At 31.0% G+C, this 20,988-nt stretch overlaps 2 protein-coding genes across 2 annotated transcripts; both read right to left on the bottom strand.

The window, feature by feature from the left end:
* Window positions 1-6,664: 6,664 nt before the first annotated feature.
* LOC105767319 (uncharacterized) lies at window positions 6,665-15,338 on the bottom strand. Its single transcript, XM_052630518.1, has 5 exons — window positions 15,328-15,338; window positions 12,677-13,535; window positions 11,279-11,491; window positions 10,193-10,951; window positions 6,665-7,204 (listed from the first exon to the last, which is right to left on the bottom strand). The coding sequence occupies exons 1-5, from the start codon at window positions 15,336-15,338 to the stop codon at window positions 6,665-6,667; spliced, it is 2,382 nt and encodes a 793-aa protein (XP_052486478.1).
* Window positions 15,339-15,414: 76 nt separating this feature from the next.
* Window positions 15,415-17,268, bottom strand: LOC105784877 (probable disease resistance protein At4g27220). Its single transcript, XM_012610796.2, has 2 exons — window positions 17,116-17,268; window positions 15,415-16,875 (listed from the first exon to the last, which is right to left on the bottom strand). Exons 1-2 carry the CDS (start codon window positions 17,266-17,268, stop codon window positions 15,415-15,417), a joined length of 1,614 nt encoding a protein of 537 aa, XP_012466250.2.
* Window positions 17,269-20,988: the final 3,720 nt, after the last annotated feature.

A 20,988-nucleotide genomic window follows, 5' to 3' on the forward strand; every position in this document is an offset into this window, starting at 1 on the left:
TGTAGTCTTTCAACTTTATGAAAAAAGTTATTTTAACATTTTTTTAAAATATTCATCACTTTTAACCCTTAAATTTGTATTAATTATCAAATCACCGTAAAATAGACGAAAAAGTTAACCTTTGTTAACTTTGCTAACATGATATACTGCCAGAGACGCTACATAACAATAAACAAATTATTTAAAATTATTAAAATTATTAAAAAAGTATAAAAGATATATTTTTAAAATTTTTAATTTAATATATTAAAAATATATAATATTTGCTTTAAAATTAAGCATCTCTCTTCAAATGAATGATAGAACAAATTAAAGTTTAATATATTTTAATAAAATATTATAAATTATCAACAATTTCTTAGCCTAGTGACAAGAGTATTAGGTTCTAGGTATAAGAGCTTGGTTTAATCCCAAACAACCCCTACCCCACATTATCAAAAAATTAAAAGATTATAAATTAAATATATAATGTCAAATTTAGTCCTTAATTTTAATCTTTTGTTAATTTGACTCTTAGATTTCTTTTACCATCAACCTTTCAAAACTAGTTAAGTTATTAAGTTTTTAATGGAAATGCTTACTAAATTATTAATTTTAAACATGGTAACACATGTAGTAATTCACATGTACTTTATGCTAATTGTTTTGAATTTTTATGAACTTTTTATAATTTTTTTTAATTTTGAATATGTTGAGGTAAGTTTTGAAGTCACTTGTTAAGTGTCAATTAGAAGTGTTCACTTTCATTTTTTGCGATAATTTGATATTTGTATTATTTGATGTTATTCATTTACTGTAAAAGAAAGTTTCGTACTTTCAATGGTTCTGATATTCTTTTTGGTAGAAAAAAAATAGCTTAAAACAAAAAAACTCAAAAAGTTACACTAGTGACTAAAAGCAAGAATATAATCCGCCTCAAATCAACGAATTTCTATGGAATTAGTCGTTATACACTTGGCCATATGATCAACTATTGTATTTTGCGACCTCGGAATATGACGAACAAGGACCTTCCAATTTCGACTCAATAAATGATGGATAAGACACATTTTAGTCAAATAACTATCTGCAACTCCACCAGCTAAAATCAGTCAACTAAGAGAGCTATCATATTCCACTTCCAATTATGCTTAATGTTTGGATGTATGCAAATTTAAATTTAAAATTCAATCTTTAAATTATGAAGAATGAATCAAGATCACATTGAAGATATTGAAGAATCAATCTCTAATAACCTAATTCACATTTATTTTTATTAGTATATTATATTCTACTATTGTTTTGAATGAAAGACCAAATCAGGAATAAAATTTGATAAAGTTCCAAGGTTTCTAAAATTATGTGTTTGCATTTTATGAAGAAAATTCCATCTCTAATATTCCATGGGCATAGACTTTCCTATTCTTAATTGCTCGAAGATGGCGTATTGACTTCGCAAGTGAGACTATCATTTATAAAATTTTGAATTAATAATAGTAAAATTATATTTTGATTCATTCAAAATTAATTAAAATTTGATATAATCAGTTAAAATTTATAAAAATATAGACTATAAAAATTGTGAAATTACACTTTTATTATCGTAAAAATATATAATTTAATTCTGATCCCAAACAAAAAAAAATTCTAACTCAATCACTGCAGGTAACGTTGTTTAGATGTGAATAATTTAAACCAGAATTGTCAATGTGGGGCTCCAAAATTATTGAGAGTTTCCACCATTGAATCTGAGTTTTCCTTTGTGTTTATTTGAGGAGTCTTTCGTCTATCAGTTTCTTATACAAGACAAATCTTTAATTCCACGAAATAAAACTTAAGGTAGTCAAAGATCAAATTCACATTATATATATTTTTAATATCTCTTACATTTTGATGGCATTATATAGTTTTAAATGATATAATAGTTTTTAACAAATTTAAGTAACTTTTATAATTTTTGAATATTATATGTACTAAATATTTTATATCTTTTTAAAAGTTGATTTTAAATTTTAAAAATTAAGTTTTTTTCATTTATATTTTGTTAAATTTTTATAACTAAGGCAAAATCAATAAACTGTATAAATATCGAGGGTTAATTTTGTTACTTCTTTTAAAATTTAGGATTAAATTAACAAAATATGTAAATATTGAACTTACAACATTTTCTCCGATGACCACAGACTTTTTAACTATGGAGTGAATACAACAGAAAGTGAATAAAATAACAAAAGAGAATTTGGTAACCAAAACAGAACAGTCTAAAACTTGGATGATGATTATTATTTTAGCTGAATCAACTATATTAGATAACTGAAATGGTCAAACCATACAACACAATAGTTACATAAAAAACAATGAACTCGTATCAACATCTTATTTAGCCAACTCATTTGCCCAGCTATTAGACTCCCTAGAAACATACATAAAATTGATAGATCCAATAGCATTCACCAGAGTGTCCACACGTTTAAATACTTTCGCAAAATTCCATGGTTGAATACACGGGTTTGAGCACCAAGAAATAGAAAGCATGGGATCCGACTCAATGACAAGGTGTTTACACCCAACCCAACCAGAATTTGCAAAGATCTCCAAACCATTCTCAATGGCCAACAATTTAGCGTTTGCAGCGTATCCCTCACCCATCGGACCCGAACACAAGGCTAGAACACATCCATTCTTGTCCCCAAGTACTCCTCCCATTTCAGTCTTTCTGAGACAGCCTCTAGAGGAGCCATTCATGTTAAACTTTACAAAACCAATTGCAAGAGGTAGCCAAAGATTCGAGTTGTGAATGAATAAAAACAACACTCCGGAGGGTTATTCCACCAACAATCTCCCTAATAAATGCAACTTTAATCTAGAAATTAAGGAAGTGAAGCTTTGTCAAAAGCAAATGTTCACCCAATGGCAACAATTTCCCCCTAAAGATCAACTCGTTACGAGCCAACCAAATCGACCAAAGTCCAGCCGCAACGCAAATTAACCAGTGTTACTTAGCTTTTCCATTTAAAAATAAACAAAAGCTCCCCAACAAGAAGCCATCCAAGGATCAATTTAGAAAATGGTACGAAACAGAAATGGAGAAGAGTTCGGTGGAGAAAATAGGAGAAAGAAAGAGGAAGAAAGAGCAAGAGAGAAGAAAGAGAAGATTTTGAGAAAACTTGTCATGTAATTTCATAACTGTTTCTGTCATTTGTCTGGTGGCTAAATAGCAAAATTAACAAACTCATGACAGCTGTGCCATCCAGATAATACAACCCGCTTCATTAAATTGTCTTATAGGTTGCAAAACGCACCATTTTGCACCATAGCCTTCCCCACCTAGTTGGAATGCCCCGTTTTATTTAAATACATTGAAAAGCATGATTACAAATTTAAAATTGCATAAACAGAAATTAGCATAATTTTAAAAGTGGTCTCGATTTAAAAATTTGAAAATAGTGTCTCGATTTTATTTGAAAAAAGAGTCGCCATCGATCTTTTTTCTAGGTGTGATCGGACACCTTAAAAATTCTTTTTTTTAGAAAAATTTATTTTTAAACTTTTCTAAAAAGAGGTAATTTTAGGTCCACGTCAAAATCCAGAGAAAATTAGGGTTCGGGAGTTAGTTACGCGCGAGGAAGGTATTAGCACCCTCGCGACGCCCAAAATTGGTATCTCGTTAAACGCGCATTCTCTTCATTTTCAGAAATATGAGTTCAATTTAATATTTACTCGCGATTCGATTGAAACATGAGACTTTTATTTTTAAAACACGAGAATTTTGAAGCACGAATTTTTTTAAAAAAACACGAAAGTTTTTGAAACACGAGAATTTTGAAGCACTAAATTTTTAAAAAAAAAACACGAAAGTTTTTGAAACACGAGAATTTTTGAAAACACGAAAAATTTTTGAAAACACGAAAATTTTTGAAACACCGGAATTTTTGAAAACACGAGGATTTTTGAAACACAAAAATTTTTGAAAACACAAAAATATTTTAGAACACTGAAATTTTTAAAACATGGAAATTTTTTGAAAACATGAAAATTTTTGAAAACACAGAAATTTTTAAAACACGGGAATTTTTTGAAAACATGAAAATTTTTGAAACACGGAAATTTTTAGAAAACACGAAAATTTTTTGAATCACCGGAATTTTTGGAAACACGAAATTTTTTGGAACACCGGAATTTTTGAAAACACGAGGATTTTTGAAACACGAAAATTTTTGAAAACACAAAAATTTTTAAAACATGGGAATTTTTGAAAACATGAAAATTTTTGAAACACCGGAATTTTTGAAAACACGAAGATTATTGAAACAAGGGAATTTTTTGAAAACACGAAAAATTTGAAAAACAGATTCTTTTTTTATTTTTATTTTTTTAAAACACGAATATTTTTGAAACCACGGAGATTTTTTTAAACACAAATTTTTCGATTTTTTATTAAGCACGTATTGTATTTAACACAAACCGGTGATATTCACTCAACACAGCAATGAAATCAACGAATTGGTGTCAAATCGATTCGTTGCCTTATTTTTTTTGAAAACACGAATATATTTTGAAACACAAGAAAATTTTTTTTGAAGACACGAAAATTTCGAAACACGGGAATTTTTTTCGAAAACACAAAATTTTTTGAATATTTTCGATTTTTAAAAGGGAGTATCGAGTTTAACGCAAACCGGTGATATTCACCCAACATAGCGATGAAATCAACGATTTAATGTTAAATCGATTCATTACCTTATTTGTTAAAATTATTTAAAATAAAATAAAATTGAAATTGAATTAAATTAAAAATATAAATACAAAAATATAAAAATGCATAAAGTACTGATAATATTAAAACGAAATAGTATAAAAATACGGACATTAAATTAAAAGTGAAATAAACGAAATTACCTAAAAATCTAAAACACGAGCTTGATTGGAAGGGTTATGCAAATTGAACCCTTTTTTTATTTTTTTATTTTTTTCTTTTCTTTTCTTTTTCTTTCTTTCTCTTTTTTTTCCTTTTTTCGGCCTGCTGGACCGTAGACTTCGGCCTGCTGGCCTTTAGGGGCTGCTGGACGGGCCCGGCCTGCTGGGCTGATGGGGACTGGGCTGCTGCAGGCCTGCTGTTTGGGTTGCTATTGGGCTGGCTAAAAATGGCCTGCTATTATTTTTTTCTGCTGCTTCTTTTTTTTTTTTTGCTTTGTGTTTTTTTTGGGCTGCTTTGGGCTTGACTATTGGGCTCGCTGGGTCGGGTTGGGTCACCGAATCGGGTCGGGTCAGACTAGGTTCGGGTCGGTTTGACCCGAATGTTAATTAAATTTTTTCTTTTTTTCTTTCCCTCTTCTTTCTTCTTCTTTCTTTCTTTCTTTCTTCTTCTTCTTCTTCTTCCTCAAAACCGAGCCACCACACCGCCACTTCTTTCACGCTGCCGTTCGAGCTACCGCCGTCGACTCCACCGGTCCTTTCTCTTTCCTTTCGAAAAAGCTCCCTTTTTGTGGGTTTTTTCTTTGAAATTTTTTTGTGTTGGCGGTCTAATTTTTGGGGTTTTAAGCCCCTTTTATAATTGATTTTTTGTTCCTTTTGCAGGTAGCAAGTGGGCTAGGGAGGGCCTAGGTCGGCCGCCGCCGTTGCAGGTGCAACTTGTGTCGGTGGCTGCCAGAAGGACCCAAATGTAAACGCAGCAAAATTTTTGGGGCTTAAACGTAATTTTGAGAAAATTTTGGGCCAAAACGTAATTTAGAGAAAGTTTAGGGGTAAAAATGTAATTTAGAAAAGTTTAGGGATTGAAATGTAATTTAGAAAAAGTTAAAGGGTTAAAATGTAATTTTAGAAAGTTGAGGGATCAAAATGCAAATTTTTTAAAAAAGATTTTTCTTTTTTTTTTAAAACACGAAATTAATCCTGGACAAAATTCAGTGATTACACAACCCGGTTCATTAAATTGTCTTATAGGTTGCAAAATGCACCATTTTGCACCATAGCTTTCCCCACCTAGTTGGAACGCCCCGTTTTATTTAAATACATTGAAAAGCATGATTACAAATTTAAAATTCCATAAACAGAAATTAACATAATTTTAAAAGTGGTAAACCAGTGTTGACTTTTCTTCTCGTTCCATAACAATTACTCCCTACTTGAATTAGATCATTGTCCTCAAGTATCAAAACCTAGAAATTTCTTTTGGACCTTTTGCAAGTTCTCCCATGTAGAATCTTCTACAAATGTTTAGCCCATCCGACAAGCACTTCAGTAGCAATGTGATTCCCCTATTTCACCATTCGCTGATCTAGATTTCTTACAGGCTCTTTGGGTAGTGCCCTATCTAATCGGCTATCTGTTTCATCCTCTCTTGTGACCTATTGAAATGAAATTGCAACAGCTTCCTAGCGTTCTCACGGTGTTGAAGACTTCGATCAACTGTCGCTACTATTAAGGATCCAACAAGGTAGGGAAGATGCAGTGGAGGGCTCTGGCCATATAGCGCCTCGTATGGCGTGGTTTGAATAGTCGAATGGTAGGTGGTATTGTACCACCATTCTGCTAAGGGTAACTAGAACAAACATTCCTTAGGGCATTCACCTGTCATGCATTGCAGATATCCTTCTAGACAATGGTTCAAGACATCAGTCTGCCCATCTGTTTGTGGGTGGTAAGTAGTGGATAAATGCACCCTAGTACCCAACTGTTTGAATAACTATTGCCAAAAAGTGTTAACAAAAATCTTGTCACAATCGGATATTATGGACTTGGGGGCTCCATGTTGCTTGTAAATATGCCTCATATAATCTTGAGCAACAGTCAGTGCTGTGAAGGGATGAACAAAAGCCAAAAAGTGGCAGTATTTGGTTAATCGATCTACCACTACAAGGATCACATTCTTGCCTTGGGACTTTGGAAGACCTTCCACAAAATCCATGCTAATGGCCTCCGAAGCTCGATATGGTATGGGAAGGGGTTGTAGAAGTCTTGGAGAAGCAAACAGATCAGCCTTACATTTTTGGCAAATAGAGCATTCTCTAATCCACATCTTTACATCCTTGGATAAGCCTTTCCAGTAAACTAACCTTGATAATCGGTGCCTCATAGCATGTACACCCGAATGTCCCCTAGTAGGGCCACTGTGAAAGTAATCGAATGACTCTTTTCTGAGATTAGGATCATTACCTACCACTACCTTTCCTTTCCTTCGAAGCATTTTACCATCCCAAGAATATCTAGAATGGGACTGAGAATTCTATTGAAGTTCCTGGCATATTTGTTGCAATGATGGATCAATGAGACACGATTCCTTAACTCGAGCCCACACATCTAACCAGGAAATGTTGCTTATGCATTGCAAAAATTACCATTCATGAACCCTATGAGACAAGGCATCTGCCACCTTGTTTTGGCTGCCCTTTCTATAGGATATATAATAATCATACCTTAGCATTTTCACCACCTATTTTTGTTGGAATGGTGTAATTGTTTTTTTGTCAGCCAAGAACTTTAAACTGTGATGGTATTTGTCTCATATTTCTTTTCCATCGTCATATTTGCATCAAATTTTCTCTCCATTTCTGAAACTATTTTTGCTCTCAATATCAAATCAATCCCCGATAATTCGATTCTCTATCATTTGTTGAATTCATCGTTGATAGCTTCCGTAACTCCATCAAGTATGGTAAGTGCCTCTCGATCTAAAGTTTAGGACCCCAAATTTCATAAATTTTTTATCCGACATTGATCTTACAAATCAATTAGTCAATCTTTCACGGTTCTTGATAAATCTTTCGTTAATATACAAATGTTAACTCTTGTATAATTGTCGTTCGAAGGACCCAATTTAAGGATCCTGGATCAGATTTGAACGTGAGGGACATCGCTCAAGATCTCGACGAATTAGAGAAAAATTGTGTCTATGATAGCACCACATAGTCTTCTACACAAGTGTGTGGGTCACACGGCCCCTGACACGACCATGTCCCCTTGAAACCCAAGGATCTTCGATTCTCACACAGCCTAGGACCCTTCATATGACCATGTCTCCCTTGCACCCTAATTTTGCATGATCTATATGGCCACAGTTTGTCACACAATAGTGTAACCCCTTCACATGGCTAAAGGCATTGCACACAGCCATGTGCCCCTATTTTAAATTTTTACCTAGAATTTTATGATTTATTCAGATTAGTCCCTGAATAGTTTTTGAACTATTTTTAGTGTTTTATTTTTATTTAATTAAGTCCCTGATAATATGGAAAATGCTAGAATCCACGACATGATTGACTAAATTAATGCTATATATAATTGCCTATATTGTGAATGATATATATGTTTATTATTTAAACAAAGTCATGTTGTGCTCTATCTATAAGTATAAACAAATAATCAAAATAAATTTCACTTCTTCTTGAATGATTTGATTACATAGAGAGTGACATTCTTTAGATCTTATGCATATTTTGAGTTATATATAAGAATGGATACGATATTATATATTTGTTGTAAATTGTTTTTTATTGTCAAGGTTGTGGTTCTTAGGAAATAGACCGTGGACTATCATCTCCATGTAGGGCCATTTTTTTAAAATTCATAGAATTCTTGTAAATCGAAAACGGACATAAGACTTAAATCACAACAAGAAATTAAGCTTTTAGCGACGTTTTTAGTGGCGTTTGAACCAAAAATGTCGCAAAAGTTATACATTAGTGGTGCTAATCGAAAAACACCGCAAAAGGCTATAGCTATAGCGGCGTTTATGTGAAAAACGCAGCAAAAAATCATTTTATTTTAAACAAAACGACGCCGTTTTGCTCCCTGTATTCTTTTCGACAACTCATGCACTCTTTCATCCTCTTCTATGTATTATGTAACTAGTTTCTTTATATTAATTAAAATACAATTTATTTTTAATTTAATATTAAAAAGCTTCAAAAAAAATTCATGACACGTAGAAAACATTTGAAAGTAAAAATATAGAAAAATATATGTTAAAAAGAAAAAATTTAAAATACTATTATTTAAAATAATTTTATCTGCTGTAACAAACTGATTTCTAACCAGAAGATTTTGATTGGGGATTCTAGTTTACAGAGAGGCTTGACTCCTTTTGTAGATGATGGCCTCATTGAGATAGTTGGATTTAGAAATGTCCTACATGGTCTTGTTTTGCTTGCTCCAAATGGACATGGGACTCATTTAGCACAGGTAGAACAAGAAGGTTCATGACTGGTTTGCACTCTTTAACCTCAGGGATTTTGAAATTTTGGAGATTAGACTGTATTTGGGAATTTGAAGATATAGTGGAAATTGTAGCTCCTAACCAGATTAGGTTCATTGATTATGAGGTTGGATCCTTCATTGTTGGTATATAAATATTATGAGTCGGGCATAACTATGATTGTAACTTGTGAGCAGGGTTATTATACCGTATCGATATTGATAAATTTATTGAAGATATTACCTTTGTACTGTTTTGATTTTTGTTGCCCGGGATGCAATCTTTCTCCCTGTTTAGAGCCCATGTTTGTAAGGTGTGCCAAAAGTTGAACTTGAATTAAAATATTTTTTTTATATTTAAAATTTAAATTCTAAATTTAAATTCATTAATTTTTATATTTAGTTTTAAAGTTAAAATTTTAATAGAAAATTTAATTTAATTAATCTTATTTTTATTTAGTATATAGTCTAAAGTTCAAATTTCAAAAATAAAATAAAATAAAATATTTTATCATAGAAATAAATATTATTTAATTTAAATAAATTTTTTTAAAGGTCATGTTCTTTAGCGGCATTTGTGGGAAAAGCGCCGCTAAAGGTCATGTTCTATCATACAGAAATTATATCATACAGTTAACTAAAAACAATCGAGCAACATTGCTCCACCTACTGATGTAACATGGCTTTGAAAGCTACCCTAAAATCATCCATTCTTTCATGCAATGTGTGGTAGTTGACTCTCACCCCTACCTCGGATCCAATATATATTCTCGTTGAAAATTGCATTTTGAATAGTGGTAGACTCTTCAACCGCATCTTGCTCAACCAACTGAGGTGCCTTAGAAAAAAATTGAAGAAAATTTTATAACTGAAACTTTAATCTCATGTCATCAAGGAAAAAAAATAAGAAACACATATATACTCAAGGAATTTAATTAAAAATTTTGCATGTTATGCCTTGAGTTGTAATTATTATAATTACATAGAATAAAGTAGGATTAAAGGGTTGTAGGATATATACCTTTGTTTTGAAATGTACAAATTCCTGTGAATCAATGAAGAAACCAGTAGTCAACTTAGGGCAATCTCTTACTTGCAACCTTATCATTGCTGGGAATACAGAATGATATCCTTTGGGACAAAAGTGAATGAGGCCAGGCAGTTCTTCAAGTAATAAAAAATTTAATTTATCAAATTTCATCTCCTTTGCAGGTACCACTTCCACTTCATCTTCTAATTCGAATACTTGTTCCAATTTAGAATTCCTTATAACTATGAGAGTTTCAAGCTTTGGAAGAACAGGAACAAATCCAAAAGGAAAGAGACTGTTCAAATTTTTACAATTTGTAACAGTGATCCGAGTCAAATTTGGAAAGCTCATAGGTTGGAGGCTAGTATCACAATTTGATGATGATGAAGAAACTTGATCCTTGGCTAAAATGAGTCGTTCTATTTCCTCACACTCCTCGATGAAAAGATCCTTCAAATGTGATAAAATGCGAGCCATCATAGGTGAAAATATATATCTTAGCTTCTTGCAATCTTTTAGTGTTAGAGTTGTAAGGTTCTCAAGGGTTACAACTTGAGCAAAATCGTTCCATATAACCCGCACTTCAAATAAATTCGCCAACAAAAAACTTCTTATGCTTGAGAACGAGTACCCGCCTTGAACTTGAAATACTTCTTCATGATTCCCAACAACTATATAACCTTCATTCAATACAGGAACATAAATGTTGCATAATTGGCGGCTATTTCCCACGTTACTAAGAACCAAATCCTGCATACACAGAAATCCTAATAAATGTCATATAAAAAACACACTAGAGTAAATGTTACCCATAAGTCTTCATAATTTTACATATTCCAAGTAATAGAAAATACTACTCTAATCTCAATGCTACATGTATCTTTGATTTTTTTCAAGGATCTATTTTTTAAATCTAAACCCCTAAAATATCTACCAAATTAATTAAACACAAAAGGCCATTGCTTGATACTAATTTTAAAAACATATAGTAGCAATTTAATTTTAAAAACATATTCAAATTAATTTTCAATTTTTTCAACTCTTTGCTCAGCCTCAAAAATGTAAATACAGAAGTACCTGTGATCCAAGTTCAGGAAGCACAATATCTTGTCCATGCTTATTTTGTTCCATGTTGAAGACTTGTATAAGTTGAGAACAACCTCTTATGTAAACAGATTCCAAGGATTGAAGCCCTTGAGTCCAAGTGTTTGCACAAACATATTTCAAATTTGGGCAAACTTCTATGCGAAGAATCCTCAATTTCGGCCAACAACAAAGAGGAGAGTCATTCTACATGTTTCAAACACACATCTTAGTAAGTTATTTATTTTATTACAAAAAAATTGAGCATAACAATATAAAAATAGATTATTAATTAAAAGAAAATATATAAAAACATGTATATGCTGCTTAGTTTCTTTTAGCATACCAATGGTTAGATGCACAGGGTGTCTACCCAAAAAACCAACAAGCTAACTCAAAAAAAACTAGGGGCTTTACAGTTGTTTATAAAACACACAATCGAAATAAATAAAATTGAATTTATTTTTTATAATTAGGAATGGAGAATGAAATTGTTTGAAATTGAATTCAAGTATTCATGTCTGCAATATAATATTTATTTTAAATTATAAAAATATTAAAGCATTATTATAAATTAAATAAAAGATAGAATTTCCTTCTATATAAATAATTACATTCTTCTATCATGTAAATTGTATTGAAGTGAAACAAACCTTATAAGTGGGCAATCCATGGGCAAAAGTCAAGGTGGCATGGAATTAATTGAAGGCTTATCCATAAATAAATAAAATAAACATAAAATGAGAGAGGTGGCAATTGATGAGGTGGTTTTTGAGCCTATAATAAGGTTTCATATATTTGTGATATGAAGAAAAAGAAAGAGTAAGAAATGAAAGAAATGTGTGTGAGTTTGTGTGCACAAGAGTGGAAATATGCAAAGAGTGTATAACTAGTGGTAACTAGAAATTGAGAGAGGGGAAAATATATTTGTATTTTGTGCAAGTGTATTTGTTTTGATTTGAGTAATAAAAGTTAATTTCCTTGAATAAAATCTAAATAAAAAAGAGAGACACAACAATTCATGATGCAGTTTATAAGCGAGCGTGTGGATGAGAAGAAAAAGAAAGAGTGTGAAACAAAACAAAGGTGTGTGACTTTGTGTGCATGAAAGTGGAAATAAGCAAAGAGTGAATGGTGTGTATAACTAGTTGTAGGTAGTAATTGATATACTTGTATTTTGCATTGGTGTATTTGTTTTGAGTATAAAAGTTACTTTCTTTAGTGGCCACTACGCTTCCAACAAACCCGATACACATAAATAATATAAAAATAAATACCAAACCAAGCACTTCACTTCAAATTGGTTTTTGGTTTTCATCCTTAAAAGAATGCTATCATAAAGCTAAAACAATTAAGAAGATTAAAAAAATTGGAGAGAATAGGTATCCCTACCTCAATAATCTCGTCTTCTTCGCCAAAACCAATGACTTGCTCTAGTCGATCGATGTACCTTATATCAAGTTCTTGTAGATGCAACATACTTAAAGCTAGGCAAGGTGAGAAGATTGTTTTCAGATTATCACAAGATTCAATGCTCACAACCTTTAGACTTTGGAGGCTTGCAATTGCACGATGGGATGGCTTTACTTCCCATATCCTCTTCAATTTCGGCAATGAATGTAGGCTCAATATTGTTAAATTTGAGAGCAATGGTGTCTGACGTTTCATTTTTTCAGAAAGTTTATCTATTTGAAATATCACTTCTAACTCCTCACAATCTTTAATGATCAATTGCTTAAGGTTTTGCAAGAACCTAGTCGGAGAAACACCATAGCACAACCCTTTCAAAGAAACCATGCTTTCTATATTTAATTCCACCAAATTAGAGAATGCAACAGTTGACCCTTGATCATTTTTTGTATCAATCAAGAATTCCATATCATTGCAAGATTTGAGCTGCAGAGAAGTCAACTCATTTACTCCCATTTCATCTATGCTTGGCACAATATTCTTTTGTCCACCAACATTCCTCAAATTCAACTCTTCCACATTGCAAAATAAATTGTTAAATGCACTTAATGAAGATGAGAAATCTTGAATATCCAATCTTCTAAACGCCTCCCGATTGAATCTATAATTTTCTCCAACTACTATGGAGTACCTTTGTAGTTTAGGGAGCACAAAATCTTCTAGAGGAATTTGATTAGTAGAAAGTCTCAATGATAGTGCAGTTAAACGAGACAATGACTTCAACTCCAATAAGTTGAGATTAATTTTGGGTACGACATGTAACTCTTCTAGTGAAGTCAACCTATTACATTCGATGAGGTAAAAAATATTGTAATTCGTTAAAGTAATTCATAAAAAAGGTCAAAAACTTGAAATAAATCAAGATTAGTAATAAAAGGAAGCTATTAAAATTAATTAAAAAATCTCTAAATTTTTTATCACTTTTAAAGAAATTTTCAAGAGGTTAACTTTTTTCTTCTTTTAACAATTTATCTCAAAATTTCTGGGTCTAAAACATAAGTAAATTTTCTGTTTTTTATAAAATTTTTTCACTCTCAAATTTTATAAGAAAGTCATTTACCCTTCTATTTAAATTTTCACATTTTATAACCCTTAAATTTGTGGTTTTTTGTCAAATCATCTCAAAATGAATAGAAAAGTTAATGCTTTAAAATTTTGTTGATGTTGATATACATGGATTGACACATGAATAACACATTATCCATAATATATATATTAAAACATATCTAATAGTAAAAAATCAAGCATGTATCTTGATGTTTTATTAAAATTTAAACTCTTTATTGTATTAAACTTCCTTAATTAATTTTATTGAATATTTTATATATATTTTATATATTTACTTTGATATATATATAACTTAATTATAGTTAATAAATTTTTTATTGTCCTTGGCAACCCACATAACTATCCACATATACTTTAGACATTACATTATTTGTCTTATATGCCAAGTCAACAAATAATTTTAAATTTATAAAAATATTCAAAAAATAAAAATTGAAATTCAAAAATATAAAAAAACATAAAATTAATAAAATATAGCATGAAGTAAGTATGGATTGGAATGTGGGTGTTCATGTTTAAAACTTAACATTTTAGTTAGTATTTCCGTTAAAAATAATTCAACATTTTTAAAAGTTTGATGCGCTTTTTAAATGTCCATAACCAAATTTAATTAAAACCGAATAAGGACTAATTTGATAAATGATGTCAAAAATAGTATTCTAAAATTAAAAATACCAATTAAAGTAATTAAGAGGAAAATAAATGAAGTCAAACAAAATACGAATATGATAAAAAGAAAATTAAATCTAACGCACTCTTACCTTGATACCAAGCCAGGGGAAATTGATTCCTTCGTCCGTTGGAGAATAATAAAATATTTAGGTATGATGTGCCTAAAATGATAAAATTTTGATTTAATCATTTAAAAATTATAAAGATGTAGACTATTCAAATGGTAAAATTACATTTTTACTATCGTAAAAATTAAAATTTAATTTCGGCTCCCTCTAACAAAATTTTTTGTCTTCGCCCCTGCGCACATGTCAATCCATTTGTACTTCATGTAGATATTACACTATTTGTCTTATATGTCAAGTCAAATAATTTAAAATTTATAAAAGTATTCAAAAAATATAAAATTGAAATTCAAAAATATAAAAATTATAAAACTAAAAATATATATAGCATGAAGTAAATATGTATTGTCATGCTGAATTTCATGTTTAAAAACTTAACATTTTAGTTAGTATTTCCGTTAAAAAACAATTCAACATTTTTTAAAATGTTGATGCTCAAATTCGATTTTTTTTAAAAGGTTCGAACCAAATTTAACTAAAAACCAAATAAGGACTAAATTGATAAATAATACAAATGTTAAGAACTAAATTTTAAAATATTTTAATACTTACTATTTGAAATATATACTGTGATATCTTCACGTGCAAGGAACATGAATTCTAAAATAAATAAATAAAATACCTATTAAAATAATTAATAGGAAAACAAATGATGTCAAACAAAATACGAATATGATAAAAAGAAAATTAAATCTGATGCACTCTTACCTTGATACCATGTTTGGTAATTCTTCAGCGATTTCAACTACACTAGAAAGACGTAAATATTTCAGTGCAGACAACTTCACTATTTCTTCACTTATCAATTTCAGTGCCAGTCAATGAAAGAATCTCAAGGCTTCTCATATTTGTCAGTGAGGATGAGAAGTTTTTCAGCATGCAATTATAACACCACAAAGTTTTAAGATTTGGTAAGGAAGGGAGTCCTTTCAGTGAGAAGCTGACACGTTGGAGAAGTAAAACTTGGAGGGCTTTCATTTCTTCAAAAAATGTACCGAAAACCACTAGGAAATCATCTCGCTTCCTCTTCCTCTCACCCACTAAAAACAAAGTTTTGAGCTTTGAAAATTCCACTTTATCAGGAAAATTTTTTATGATACTACTACAATTCCATAAAGCGATTGCAGTATAACTTTCATCCATATGAGGCCATTCTTTCAACGTATCTTTTACCATGAACCTATTTTCTCCCGTTGATGTTAGCCAATGAGCAAAATCTCGAATCACATCATGGATTCTAATCGTATCTGCACCATCAGTTTCCAATAACAAGCCAGATTTTTTGAGTTTTTTTAGTGCTTCAACAATTTTCTTCCTTTTATCTTCAATCGAGTAAACATTAGGGAACAATCCTACTCCAATTCCGCACATAATCAGTATCTCAATAAAGATTTCTTCATCTTCAGGAAAAAGGGAACACAGTAAGAAACACATTTGGATGTGATTTCCCGTCATTTGGTTAATGCCTTTCTTCAAGTAATCGTAGCTAAGCTTAAGAGGCTCGAGGACACCCCCGAGGACTTCTTCATCATACAAATGCGTTGAGTCCTTGAATATCTGAATTGCGTCTCTCCACCCATTTAAACTCTCACCTTTTAAAGCTTTGGCCACGACAACAATTGCAAGAGGCAATCCCTTACATTGAGCAGCAACCTCTTTGGCTACATCATTCAAGGTGGAACAATCATCTTCTAAACCAGCTTTATGTCGAAATAAAACCCATGCTTCGTCTTCGGATAAGATGCCAAGTTGAATTTCCTTACAGTTCATTTTAGTGCAGACTTGTTGACGACGTGTAGTCAGAAGAATTTTACAACCCTCGTGTTCATCACCGAATGGAATTCCGATACTCTCCATTTTGAATTCTTCCCAGAGGTCATCGACAATTACGAGGATTTTGTTTACGCCTTGCATACTCCTGAATAGCTCTTCTGCTCTTCCTTCTTCGGTATTTGTATGAAAATTTAAACCAAACATCTCTGCAATTTTATCTTGAATTGTTCTGATGTTTGGATTTTGGGACATAGTAAACATCACAACTTTATCAAACAACTTTTGTTCTCGAGCATGCTTCCCAACTTCTTTGGCTAAAGTTGTTTTACCAACTCCTGGCATTCCGTGCAGCCCGATCATGTTGACACCCTTAGCATTTATAGCCTCCATGATCTGGTTGAAAGCTGATTTTGAAGATTCAGAGTCCATGAAATCAGTGGATGTGATGAACTCTATTCCTTGAAGAGGACGACGATAGCCCACCTGTGCAAAGTTAGAAGTCTCTAAAAGTTTAGAGATAATAGGAATCTTCTCTGCCAGTTTCTTACTTAAGGAATATCGCCAGCCCCATTTAGGACACCATTTGAAACACTTGACGCGATCTATTTCATCTTTCAAGTTCTGGGTTTCTTTCAGTTCTTTCTTAGCGCTTGTCAGCCAGTTGTCAACGTCCTTATGGATGAGCTCATTTTGGCTTTAAGCCTCATCGACACGAGTGTCCACCCTCTCTTTCTTCAATTCAAGTGCTTCTCGTTGATTCTTGAAATCTTCAACAATCTCTCCATAACGGAAAAAGTAACGGAGATAGGGTGATGCGTATTCCTTTGCCTGGTCTGCCACAATTTCGACAGCAGGAGGGGCAACATATTCGGCCATTTTTGTTGATAGTCTGATGAGGTTGAACAAAAACATTGGTTATTAGTAAGAATTAACATAAAGAGAAATAAAAGCAATTGTGATAAATAAAATCAGTATTTGTAGTAAAAAAATCGAGTGGAAGCTACCAAATAAGATTAAGCTGTAAATATTGATGTAAACCAGAGATGTTATTATTGAAGAAGGTCTGTGAATACCAGAAAGTAAAAAGTGCTTGAGAGAAATAAGTAGCTGTAAAAGATGAAAAGAATTGATTTAGTGCAGGTAATAAAATTGAGAGCATGTTTTAACCTTGATATCACAAATAAATAATTAATTAATGTAATGCAAATAATATAACCATACATCTAATTACTCTTCCCATTATATTCATTCGCTACAATTTGTATGTGAAATACCATCATATTCTTTCAAAAACAATTTCTCATAAAGAAATCCTAAAACATATTTTATATTTATTTCTACATTTTCGATTATAGATTGGATGCTTTTAAGTTCCTATAGAATTAGAGTTTTGTGCTCTCTAAAATGTTTAATGAAAAAAACGAGAAGACTAACGAATGGAGAAAGGACACTCTTCATTTGCCCCTTTCCTGTTTGATCCGCATGTTATACACTTTGAGTAAAATCTGATTTGATTCGAAAATTTTGATAAAAAAATTTAAATTTTGATTTAACTAGTTCGAGTTATTTAAGCTAATTAAGTTATTCGGATAAACTCGAATTGACTCGAATATGAATTACACAATTCGAGTTATCCAAAAATGTGTACATTTCTAAAGTTAAAAATCAAAACCATTAAGTTAAAAGGTAAAATTACGTCATTTTGATAAATATTTACTTATTAAGTTAACAACTTACTTGTTAAATGCATCACGAATACCTAAATTGATCTGTATCATTACATTTTCTCATATTGTCATATTTTTCCTATTTAACTATTGTAATATATCAATTACTTAATATCTCGTAAGCTAAGTGTGACATATACATTATACATTCATCTCCCATTCAGCTATCAAAATTAGCCACAAAGATAGTACAAATTTTCTTTATTCGATGTTAAACCAAAACCTGTTATTTGTTGGTAACCTTACTAAATGTACACCTTGTACTAGCCCAAGTGTTTAACCATTCACCCATGACATATATATACTTTATCTATTATTGCCGAATATAGATATGCTTCACAAACCATAATCCACCTCCCATAGTAACCGAATTAATTTTTATCATTTGTTAGATAGATTACAAAACAAGTTATATAATAAAATATAGATACATTTTAAATCACACCAATAAACAAATTCTCATGGCATTACATAATCATCACATATCAAAGACATTCGCACTTGACATTTTCATCTCAGAAACCGAATTAATCAATGCAACTTAACTTTTTATAAATAAATATATTATAACAATTTTATAACACGTTAAATTTTTATAGTATACTTTTTTGTCATACTGTTAAAATTTGTTTAGGATTTAAATAACATATATCATTTTATAACATACATGATCATGCTTATAATATATATTTTAACTAAAACTTACAATTTATCTAACGTGAGTAACTGAAGATACAAATTTTAAAATGAATGACCAAAATAGGAACACGAATAAACTCAAGTAGCTATCTAGAAAATTTACCCTTAACATAAATCCTTCTGTATTTTCACCTATAAGTTCAGAATGTAATTTTTAAAATTGCTTTCATGATGTCCCGCATTTCTTGTTATATCGGCAATAGACCTCATGATTTAAAATAATTCAATAATTTATCATTATTTTTGCATCATTAGTCCCTATTAATTTAGAACCATTTTAAAAGGTCTTTCTAATATTTAACCTTTATATAAAATTAAAATAATTCAATAATTTAACTTTGTAAAGAAAAGTCTTTCCTGCAATAATTGTGAAAGTTATCGTCTACCTTAGTCTCTGGGCAATATGTCTTCCTTTGTGGGATTCATCCATAAACTTCGTAGCTTACTCATTGGGGCAATATGACTTTCCTTTACATCGTTTCCTTTATGTTCACACTCCTAATATGTATTATTGATGTCAAGCATTTGAATTTTTTTTTTTTTTAAATCTAGTATAGTAAGTATGACTCAATTAATGGAAAAGAAATTATCAACCCTAAAAATTAAAAACCAACCCACAAATTTTACACATTATTATTTACTTAATCACTTTTAACCTTAAATTATTATATTTGCATGTATCATTCTTATGTACTAAATATTTTATGATCATTAAACGCAGGTTCAAACTTTAGAGTTGACATAATATGGAGGAGTAGCTACGAATCCCGAATATAGATTGTAAAAGATATGAATACCAAAAATATTATGATGATTTAATTATTTAAATATATATATAATATCTTAAATTAGTAAAATTCTCTTAGGAAATAAAGATAGAAATATTTCTATAAAGATAGGAAATAAATATATGAATACCATAAAAGTTTTTTTCTAATTTTAAAGCATCTCTGTTTTTGCATGATTTTGGATTTTTAAAATTATAATTTTAATGATTTTTATTTAAAATACGAAAACTATATTATTTATAATTTTATGTACTTTGAGAGAATAAGTACTAAATTAAAAATATATAAACATTAAAGACTAAAAAATTATTTTTTATAATTGTCACGTCAATAACTCTAATAGTAAATTTGGGCTAAAGAACTAAAATTATTAAATAAAAAATACTAAGACTCAAAATCTAAAAATTAAAATATAAAAGCCAAATTAAATTTGACCTGAAAAAAAAAACAAATCAATGGATTAACTGGAATTATACCTGAAAATCTTGGACAATTGGCAAATCTTTCATATTTCTTAGTAGCAGGAAATTCAATTTCTGGCATTTTTCCTGCTACACTGTTCAACCTCTCCAATATTAGAGTCTTTGCTATTGGTGGAAACAAGATTCAAGGTACAATTCATTCTAATTTTGCAACCACTAAGCCATATGTTGTGGTCTTTTCCATATCGGGAAACCAAATCTCTGGACAAATCCCTGTTTCACTATCCAACGCCTCAAATCTGAATGAACTTCAGCTATATGATAATAGACTCCGTGGAAACGTGCCTTCCTTAGAAAAGTTGGATAAACTGTCTAGTTTTCTCCTAGCCACAAACCATTTGGGACATGGGAGAGAAGGTGACTTGAACTTCCTCTGCACATTAGTTAATAGTACCAAACTAGAACTTGTATATATAGACGGAATAATTTGGGGGGGGGGGATTTCCTGAATGCATTAGAAATTTTTCTAGCACACTTTTGCGTTTAGTAATAGATGAGAACAAGATATTGGGAAGAATCCCAGATGGGATTGGAAATCTCATCAACTTGGAGGTGCTAGCAACATCAAATAATCAATTATCAGGTTCGATTCCCTTTGATATTGGAAGGCTTCAGAACTGTTGGTGCTATAACAGAAATAATAGACTCGGCTAGTATCTTGATCTACAAGCCTCGATGCTTGCTGAGCAAACTATCAGATTCGAGCAAGAAGAAGAAAGAAAAACTAAGGAAAAATGGAGAGGAATTTGATGAATAAATCTGATTCATTCATTGAGTAAAACAATGGCACAATGGCAATACATAAAACAAGCAATTAGCTTGTCAAAACAGCAAAATGTTTACCTAATGATTACATAACACCACTAAGCATTGAAACTCTAAGTAATTAACTTGTACATA

The sequence above is a fragment of the Gossypium raimondii genome, chromosome 5 (genome assembly GCF_025698545.1).
Source record: "Gossypium raimondii isolate GPD5lz chromosome 5, ASM2569854v1, whole genome shotgun sequence".
Classification (NCBI taxonomy): domain Eukaryota; kingdom Viridiplantae; phylum Streptophyta; class Magnoliopsida; order Malvales; family Malvaceae; genus Gossypium; species Gossypium raimondii.